At 39.4% G+C, this 9,579-nt stretch overlaps 1 protein-coding gene across 2 annotated transcripts; it reads right to left on the bottom strand.

Moving 5' to 3' along the window:
* Positions 1 to 2,420: 2,420 nt before the first annotated feature.
* orb (polyadenylation element binding protein orb) lies at positions 2,421 to 8,622 on the bottom strand. 2 transcript variants are annotated; one of them, XM_028170415.2, is made up of 13 exons: positions 8,364 to 8,622; positions 8,030 to 8,143; positions 6,783 to 6,910; positions 6,627 to 6,705; positions 6,391 to 6,480; positions 6,222 to 6,306; positions 5,982 to 6,153; positions 5,750 to 5,912; positions 4,940 to 5,105; positions 4,404 to 4,531; positions 4,087 to 4,178; positions 3,740 to 3,876; positions 2,421 to 3,190 (listed from the first exon to the last, which is right to left on the bottom strand). In XM_028170415.2, the coding sequence occupies exons 1-13, from the start codon at positions 8,379 to 8,381 to the stop codon at positions 3,120 to 3,122; spliced, it is 1,443 nt and encodes a 480-aa protein (XP_028026216.2). In that variant the 5' UTR covers positions 8,382 to 8,622; the 3' UTR covers positions 2,421 to 3,119. The 2 variants fall into 2 exon arrangements, with proteins under 2 accessions (XP_028026216.2, XP_089584388.1); XM_089728262.1 differs by having other exon boundaries at positions 6,391 to 6,477; positions 8,364 to 8,619.
* Positions 8,623 to 9,579: the final 957 nt, after the last annotated feature.

The following is a 9,579-nucleotide window of genomic DNA, read 5'->3' as shown; positions in this document are numbered from 1 at the left end:
AAAGTTAGGCAAATTGGTGAAAATTGGCTTAAGAGAAATTTTTGCAACTTTACAGGAGGGTCAATTAAAGTTTAAAATTTTGAAAAAATATAACAATTTTTCAAATATTTGAATGGGGTAATCTTAATTGAAGTTCAATTAAGAACATCGAACTGTTGATGCTAATCTATATATATAAAAATGAATTGCTGTTCGTTAGTCTCGCTAAAACTCGAGAACGGCTGGACCGATTTGGCTAATTTTGATCATGAATAAAAATAACAATTTTGTTTTCCCTTTGATGTGTCCGTCGGTCGGATTCCTTTTGTTTGTTTTAAGTTTATTTTATACAAAGGCTTTAGGTCTTTCATTTATCGATTGAGACAGTACGAAGTCTGCCGGGTCAGCTAGTACCAAATAAAAAGACAACTTTAATTACAAAGATAAATGTAGAGTATTAAGTGAAATGTCGCTTAAACCAAGTGGCCTATCACCTTTCGATATATTATACATACTCTGTAACTGCGTGTTTGGACCGCGGTCGCTATACCACGGGTCACGGACTCCACATTACAAAGACTAGCGTCATACTTGCGGCGCACGACGGCAGCAAATGGTCAGCGGGACCTTTTTATGTTACATTGAGGAATCCTATTTACGGATACTCGGCCGATGGAGTCCAGGGCGGGTTATATCGAACTCCAAGAGGACTACCGATTAAGCACTATCGATCCACTCCAGGTAGAACCTAGCAGTTGATTGTGGTCGTGATTAAAAATTCTAATCACCTGCACGGCTACCACAGTGGTAGAAAGATGGCCACGCAACTTATTGGCAGATATTTATTTTCAACTCTGCTTACAATACATAAGTTTATCGCTAGGCGTCTACAAATACAACGCGGGAGCTAGAGCATATATCGGACCTTTAGAATTATAAAGACCCAACTCAAAAAATGTGTTTTTTAAAAACATCGATTCAAGTTCTCAAACCGAAAAAACGTAGAGGAAGGGGACGGAGTGAAAGAGACCGATAGATAGCTTTGTCCCTTTATAAGCTACTTCTGGTCATTTGATTACTAAGTCGCTGAAAAGGGTTGTTCTAGGTTCATTGTTTGAATTAAAGACGAAAGCCAAAAATTTCGAAATGGTCTCTATAATTCTAATGGTGCGATATTAGCTAGCTAAATTAGCTAGAGCAGCCTCAGGTAATAAGAAAAATATTAAACCTACTTCAAGAGTCAAGTATAATAGCCGGCAAACTTCTTGAGCATTTGTTGACGTAGTGGGGGTAAGTTCGCGCATGGTACACTCACGTGCAAAAACCTTATTTACTCTGCGTCATAATGCAATTAAATTATTAAAATCAACATATTTTTTTATTTATATATTTATTAGAACATCAACAAAAAATATAGGTTAATAATTGTAATAATTTAATCTTGGGGTAAAATAGATATTGCTTCTATTAAGTCAAAACTATAGCTGTTGCCAGGTCTTGGTTCAGTTGAAGCGAAGCTGGTATTTGTAATTTTTTTTTCGTTATCATAATCTTGACCATCATCATCATCACTGTTTTGATCACCCGAGTCGCTATCATCGTGATGAGTCGACATAGGGCTCATCGGTGTAGTTTACAACTCGGTCGTTCGGTCTTCTTTTTTGTCTATAATTAATTATTTTTTGAAGATATTCGATTCGTAGTAATCGAATGTTACTTTTTTCAATTACCAGCTTCCGATTATTTTCTGTTTTTTTTTTCCATCTGAAGCCTAGCTCTTTCATAATTCGTCGTAAACTTCATTCCGAGCCATTAAAATTTATATCTTCTTTAAAATTTTCGAAGCCTTTCTACGGTACGGAGTTTCGCTGCTTGTTATGTAGTTATTATGATTACATCTTTTTATTACAGATTGAACGAAACTATCCATTCCGGTAACTTTCTTCTTCCCTGATCCCACGCTTTACATGCAAAACCACATACTAAGGAAAAGCTTGTTAAATACCACGATTAGAGTTTAAAACCTCTCCTGGATTGTAGGTTTTTGAAGTGAAACTTCTACAGCGACCTCCATCAAGGTTGCGTTAAACGTTTAACTCTACCATACTAGAGAGCGAGAGTGATAATGCTTGGCACTACCGTATGGACGTAGTATTTATTACCTATTGCAGGCCAGCGTGATAAATAGGATATCGCAAAGACAGAGCCCGCCTAACATGTAAGATTAACCTTCTGAGTTTTCTGTAGAGACAGAATCATCTTAAACCTCACAGCCCAGGGTGGGTCTTGTGCATTGCATTATGTCTCCCCACACACTATTTTGGTACAGTCAAGTTTCTTTCAATTTCTAGTATCCATTGAACGTTCACTTTGAACGGTGAAAGACCATACAAATGGTACTGTAGGTCAAGAGGATTCCGCACTTAAATAAAGAGGAAGTCTAATGATAAATATTTTTATTTGCAATGATTTAAACAGGTTTTAAAATTACGTGACGGTTACATTTCAGAAGCCTAAAACATTAAAACTTTCATACAGCCTAAAGGCATCTTAAAATTGATTAAAATCACATTCTATTAGGCACTACTCGTACATTTAACATAATTTTTCGGCCTCTAAGCATATTTCACCGTATTTCAAAGGGTGAAGAAACCCCCTAAAACTTAAATACATTGCAACAATTATTTAAAAATCTGATTAAAATCATTTAAAAACCTCTGAAGGTATAATTTAAAATCAAACCGGTTGAGCCTGACAAAGGCTATAAAAGTATCATTTACAAGTTTTCACGATCGTGTCCACGATGGAGACTACGAAAACTATGATACAAAATTAAACTAGATAACGTAGTTAACAGAAATCAACCTTAAATATTATAGATAATACCACCCAACTGAATAAAATTCAAATGATTCAAACGATTAGATAATATCGTTAATTATTCAGCAGAGTGTCCCAGCCTCCCTCATATGCGCTCCGTCCAACTGGTGCGAGAGTTTTAATTTGTCAAATTTAGTTTTGTTAAAGGAGAATCGAAGCTTGAGTCTGATTGTCGATATTGTGTTAAGTTTTTTTAAGCTTTAGTTATGTTTTGTAGTCTGTCGTGTAGTGATTAGTTGGAGGTCGCGTTGTTAGTTGATTTAGTGTGGAGGCCAGACGTTTTCCGAGTGTTCGTGCTCGCTGGTACCACTCGTGGACGGCGACGGAGTCCCTATTAACAAATTTTAAGTAAGAATCAGTTCCAAAAGTATACTTATATCGACGTGGCCTAAAGGATAAGACGTCCGGTGCATTCGTGTGAGCGATGCACCGGTGTTCGAATCCCAGGAGAGTACCAATTTTTCTTTTGAAATACAACTGTTCTCTTGACTTCCACGGTAAAGGAATAACATCGTGTAATAAAAATCAAACCCACAAAATTATAATTTGCGTAATTACTGGCGGTAGGACCTCTTGAGTCCGCGTGGTTAGGTACCACCACCGTGCCTATTTTTGGCGTGAAGCAGTAAAGAGTTTCGGTTTGAAGAATGAGGCAGCCATCGTAACTATACTTGTGACCTTAGAACATATCTCCAGGTGGGTGGCGCATTTACGTCAGATGTCTATGGGCTCCATTAACTAAACACTGGGTACTGGCTGCGAGCTCGTCCAGCTATCTAAACAATAAACAAAAAAAATCTCGAACGGAAGCATACAACCACGGGCTAAACTTAGGCGAAATCTGACGCTGTTTTGAACAAATTGATCATTGAAACCTTACCGTTCGAAGAGGCACTGTTGTATGCCGGGGAGTTGTCGCTCGGCGGCGATTGACGATTATTGTTTTTGCTGCTCCGCATCAAAGGTTTGTGTTGCTCCGTGCTGTGTTGCCAAGACCAGCAGGAACGGCAGAAGTAGCTATAAGCAAGACAACTCTTAATGCATAGCTTACATCTACTCGCAGGTATGATACCTCCGAATAATATTTAATGTGCACAACGAAAAATACTCTATCAGTTTACGCTATTGAGGACGTTAAAAACTCACTAACCACACAGCACATGGGAGATTAGTTTATATTAAGGGAGTACCGAAATTTGAACTAACATTGTCTTGTAGTCAACTCACCCAAAGCATGTCGGTTCACGGCAAAAGTAGGGACCCTGTTGGAGGTTGCATACTGAACACATCGAATCTTCCAGATACGGGTCCACTTGTACCTTAACACAAATTATGTAATATTTATTTAAAGAAAAAAAAATGTAATGATATATAATGTATGTCTAATAGTTGGGTATGTGTTAGATTTTTTAGTTACTAACCGTAGTTAAGAATTCTTACTAACAAAATTTTTTATTTTTAAAACTGGAAAGTATAAATAATAATTAACTTAAGAGATGCGGTAGAGCCGTAGAGCCTTTTAAGTTAATCACCAAACTACCAACCTTTTTAGTGAATTTATCAGTGCGTATCTCGACGTAGGCAGCCGATATCGCGCGAACGTACGATCGCACGTTGTCGAATGTCACTCGTCCCGAGCCGATCGGATATTTGTTTTTGTCAGTGTCAATGCCTAGAATATTAGTTACTTTTAATTTCGGAACTCGATCCTTGAAACGCCAGCTTCTAGAAGTCAACACAAGAAACTGCGCGTGCAACTATGTACGTGAATGAAGTTATACTTCTTTTTCGATATGTAGTATTGGGGTTTTCTTCATTATCGTAATAGAGAATGCTGTGTATAAGAGACGATATCTTCAACATTTATATTATACACTCGAAATTATAGATTTAAATACTTCATAAAAATATTAGACTACTCGTTGCTAACGCCCGTGCTGGCTTGTAACATGTATACTATGCGGATGAGTTAGAGAGCCACGCATTCACTCTCGCTCTTTCTAGTATTGTAGAGTTAAAAGTTTAACGCAAGCTTTGAAGTCTCCGAAGTTTCACTTCTGATATTGAAATAAATTCTTACCTGCGTACACAACGCCCGCGAAGAGGTCGTCCATGACGGTGGCGAGCGCGGCGGCGGAGAGGCAGCCGTGCAGCGCGCCCACGAACACCGTGCGGCGCGCCGCCAGCCGAGCGCTCGCCCCGCGCACCCAGCTCGCACCGCTCACCGACCAGGGGATCACTTGCACCTTACACATCACAACATCTAAGAGCCTTTCCTAAAGTGGGCGATAACGCGCCACTGTGGGCGCTGTAGGACTAAAGGGGGGTGCGTTAAGAGACCCAGCAAAATGCTTGGGAGGGGATTTGTAATTTCATCTAGGAAGACTTGCACACCGACCGACCTCACTATAGTGGTTTTTAGCGCTAAAAAATACTTTATTCTCAAAGTGGGCAGTAAACAGAATAAGTTTGTTTGGGAGCCGCTGATCTAAGCTGTTCTTGTTTAAATTTTATTGTTAGATTAGTAGTTATTACGACGTGTTCTGGTTGCTGCTGGTTTAAATGGATCATAACTGCACCGATCGTTAAATACTTATGTATATTAAATACATATATTCCATAAATTCCATTGTGGTTATTATATCTTCCCACTGTAGGTAATAAGGGGAGATTATTCTAATTTAACGTAGGCCATATAAGAAGACAAGGAACCATATGGACAGGAAAGCCCCGCGATTAGCGCACAGTCATTCGCACTCTACAGTATCAAGCAGCCACACTACATCTTACGCTATATAAGGTATAAAGACTAGAAGTCCCCAATCACCAATATGATTTGAAAAGAGCATGTTTTTAAGTGTCTTAGGAGTCTTAAGTAATAGATACGTACTTCCTTTGTGCGCATTTTCCTGGAAGTGATCCGGTAATACCAGTCTCGTCCGTCGCATCGACTAGCTGATAGCAGCTCGCGCACACGACGCTCGCTTTCCAGAGTCACGTAGGCGAACCCGCGGGGCGCGGTGCCGCCGAACTCGCGGCCTGGCCACTCCACACTGACAAACAATTTTACATAACATCCCAGGCGCTTTGCAGTTCATCAAACAAAATCTCCGAATACTCACCAGACCGGGTGGAAATGCCTCAGTGTGTGCATCAGGGCGTGCTCGGTTATGTCCCAAGGCAGCCCGCCAAGGAACACCTTCGGCGAGTATACAGCGTTAGGATCCGGGGCACGAGCAGGCAGAGTTCCACTCCATACTACCGCGCCAGATCCATGGTTTGAACTGGTTCCACCTAAGAGAACACGAAGATTACATAGCTGTTGTACCTTTATATTTGATAATAAATAATGAGATACGTACAGAATGAAGCGCGCCTCTGGGCAAGTTGCATGCGGGTCTCCCGTGCCGAAGCAGAACCCATTTGATCAGACCAAGATGGCTCCATCTATAAGCGGGACGTCAGCAGATTGAAATCTAACCTATTTGGTTTTACGAAGTCACTTCTAAGTAAAGAGATCCGTTCACTTACAATCTGTTCGAGGTGGTCGTAGCTGAGGCGGCCTGGTGGCGGCACCGACAACATGGAGCGAGGTGACGGAGACGGCAACGTTAACGCCTTCTAGAACATTGGGTGCTATAGATATTTGCTGCTAAGAGACCTACTGTTTATTCTTACAAAGGTCTGACAGAACTAACGCCCCCCGTTCCTCAAATCTTAAGACACTGATAATCCCCCAGACCGTACGCTTGCTTTTAAAAACTTACCAAGGACGCTACGAGGTCTACAATATCTCGCGATGAAGACTCCTCATGGTTCCACTCCGCACCAGGCTGAGCAGATTCGCTGTAAATTTCCACAGTTTAACTCGTAACAAAGAAAAAGCTAAAGAGTTAGAAAACTGCAAAACATCACCTAAATACCTGTAGCTCGTGAACGCACGTGGATGACGTGGCGGGAAACAAGCAGGCGGTACGAGAGACCTGGGGCTCTGGGCCACCTCCGGACTGCGAGGCTCTTCCCACCGCCATGTGTTTTCACCACGGTACTCCTAATAGAGTAAACCATTCCAATTACACCGGAAAACTAACAATACTTTTTTAAAGGGTTTCGAAAATACTGCTGTTATGTTAAGAAATCGAACATTAAACGAATCCAATCCAAATATGCGCCCGAAACTCAACAAGCGTGAAAAGTACTCGCACAAGTTGTTCCGGATCATGTCCGATTAACCGGCTTTGCCTTGGCATGAGCCTACGATAATATCAAATTGCCCGGACCATGCCAATACGAACCCCGCCAGACTGCCAAGTTGTATTGTACACAATATTAGGTTGCATAGACTCAGTTCAAGATTAGTTTCTTACTTCGGTCGTAAATTTGCGACGACATTAGATTTTTTAAATTAATAGGGGACCCCTGGTTGAATAAACGAAATCTCAGCCAAGACAGTTATCAATTATTAACCGGCTAGACGGCGAATACGTCTAAAATCGATTATAAGCGAGAGATGCATAAATTATTACGGTCGAACTTGAACATGAGTAGTTGCAATTGTTCCGCAAATAAGTGCCCCGAAATAGGAAGAGCGCATTTAAAATCAATAAAACGGCTTGCGGCCTAACCATTTATAAAAACGTGTGGCTCTAGTATATAGACGAATTAGTTTTTTTAAGACCGTTACAGAACCGGCAATCTCCAATATGTGCAATAGTTACCGAAAATCACAATACGAGAGCTACTCAATTGTATTAGAACGGTAGCGCGTAAATTTGAGCCGGAACAAGATTACTTCGTGATGAAATTTCAGGATAAGTAGTACATACAAGAAATATAAACTACCCTCATTTTTGAAATTTCGAAACCGTAAATTATTTCGTACGATATCTTGGGATAATACAAATACAAGGGCCATATAAGCTAATGGAAGTGCAGTAAAGAGGGTTTGTTGCAATATTTGGCACTGATCGCACATTACGCGGCGCGGGGTTGGCACAAGTCTAGGCTCCAACATTAACTTCATCAAACCGGATGTAGAGCTCGAAGTTATTATGAAGGGATCATAAAAAATATTTATGTCACATCCTCTACGCAAACATGGCACCCAACGTGGGGCACAGCAACGTACGTGGTGGTACAGAGTTCAGAAACAATTTAATAGAATACTTGCATTATGCCGAGGTCGAGGTGTAGCGACAGACTCTACGAGAGAACTAGAGTCAAAGCCAAGAAAGTCTGCAAATGAGCGTCTATTTTCATTAGAGCTCCCGCCGCGATTAATGTCCTGAGTAGATTAAAAAAAGAAATTAATTTTGCAAAAATAATAGAAAAACTGTTCTAAAAATAGTGAAGGCCGCAATGTGGATCAAAATTTTCATATTTCATGAAATAAAACTTTCGCGAACTACCTACAGTTTTGATCTGAAAACTATGTCCTTGAAAATAGAAATACTCTTTAGAAGAGTAAAATTAGGTTCCATAGTATTGGAATTGACTAAACTTACTTGATGTAACAGCGGCATGTTGCCGCCAAAAAGTTTTCCCCGAAGTCTACGATGTAAAGTGCGGATTCGCCGATAGTCTGCCCTCAGTGACCAAGCGCGGCTACAACACCCAACGAACTGACAGAGCACAGTCGCTCCGCGCAAGACGAAGCCACTTCAACCCCTTCCACTATCCCCACCCGAACCACCCCAATGAGAAGGGAGATACACCACGTGGTCAATACAAGCACTATTTTAACTAGATGATAAATTAAATTACTTTTTAGTTTTCGTGGAGGAATATTTCGATAGTCAATTTAATTTAATATTGATACGAATTGTGAATAACTTACATTTATTTGCTTTGTAATAATTACGAGTCGGAAATTTTTTTCGAAGAAAAACTATACAGTGTCTTAAAATTTTCAAGAAAATTTCTGACTTGCCCATTTAAAAATTAAAACATATTTTTTAAAGAAATAAATAAAAGGCATTGATGATTTAAAAATATTTATTTTATTAACTATATTATTATTTCTATTAATCTAAATCTTAACTTACTTAAATATCTACATCATTTGAAAAAATATTACTAATACATAGGATGTTCTAATGAAGACTGAAGACAGATTCTGGATTTTTCGATAAAACTATCTCAAATATATTATTAGTAACATATGTACTGCGACTATGGACACAAAACGTTTATGTTTTTACTTCTAAGAGAAAATTGTAGTTATTGTTATAATGACAGAATTTCAGAATTATCTACATTAATTTTTTATTGACCTCGTAGATAGACGAGCATACCGCCCACCTGATGATGAGTGGTTACCGTCGCCCATGGACGTCAGCAATGCCAGGGGCAGAGCTGGGCCGCTGCCTACCGCTGTAGACCGTCTTTCACAAAAATAAAATTGGAAAAACTTTTAATTTAGACAAAATTCATACATTCTGTTGCCTGTCCTGGTGAAACTGGAAAGGCCTCCGGGCCACCAGTAATCCTTCAATCATGAAAAAAAAACATTCTGTTCCGTGAAAGATTGATAAAATATTAAAGATATTTTACATGATTACATTTCAATTTACTAATAAAACTGATCCATTAGTCAATCTATACTGATTATCAATAATAACATTTTTTTCATCCAACTGCTTTTTTTTTTGTTGAAGTTTTTCATATGATAAAATTAGGTCTTGTAAAGAAAGCAATCCAGAAATAATTTAATTAATCTAA

Source organism: Bombyx mandarina, chromosome 06, assembly GCF_030267445.1.
Source record: "Bombyx mandarina strain Sakado chromosome 06, ASM3026744v2".
Classification (NCBI taxonomy): domain Eukaryota; kingdom Metazoa; phylum Arthropoda; class Insecta; order Lepidoptera; family Bombycidae; genus Bombyx; species Bombyx mandarina.
Note: the sequence above shows the minus strand (reverse complement) of the source record. Positions and strands in the feature narration are given on the sequence as shown.

Bases quoted from the DNA above. Each gene is read 5' to 3' on its own strand.
- orb (XM_028170415.2), bottom strand. The intron at 5,913-5,981 runs GTGAGTATTCGG...ATTGTTTGTCAG, and splicing joins AGGCATTTCCACCCGGTCTG to TGTGGAGTGGCCAGGCCGCG. The intron at 5,106-5,749 runs GTACGTATCTAT...GTGATGTGTAAG, and splicing joins GGAAAATGCGCACAAAGGAA to GTGCAAGTGATCCCCTGGTC.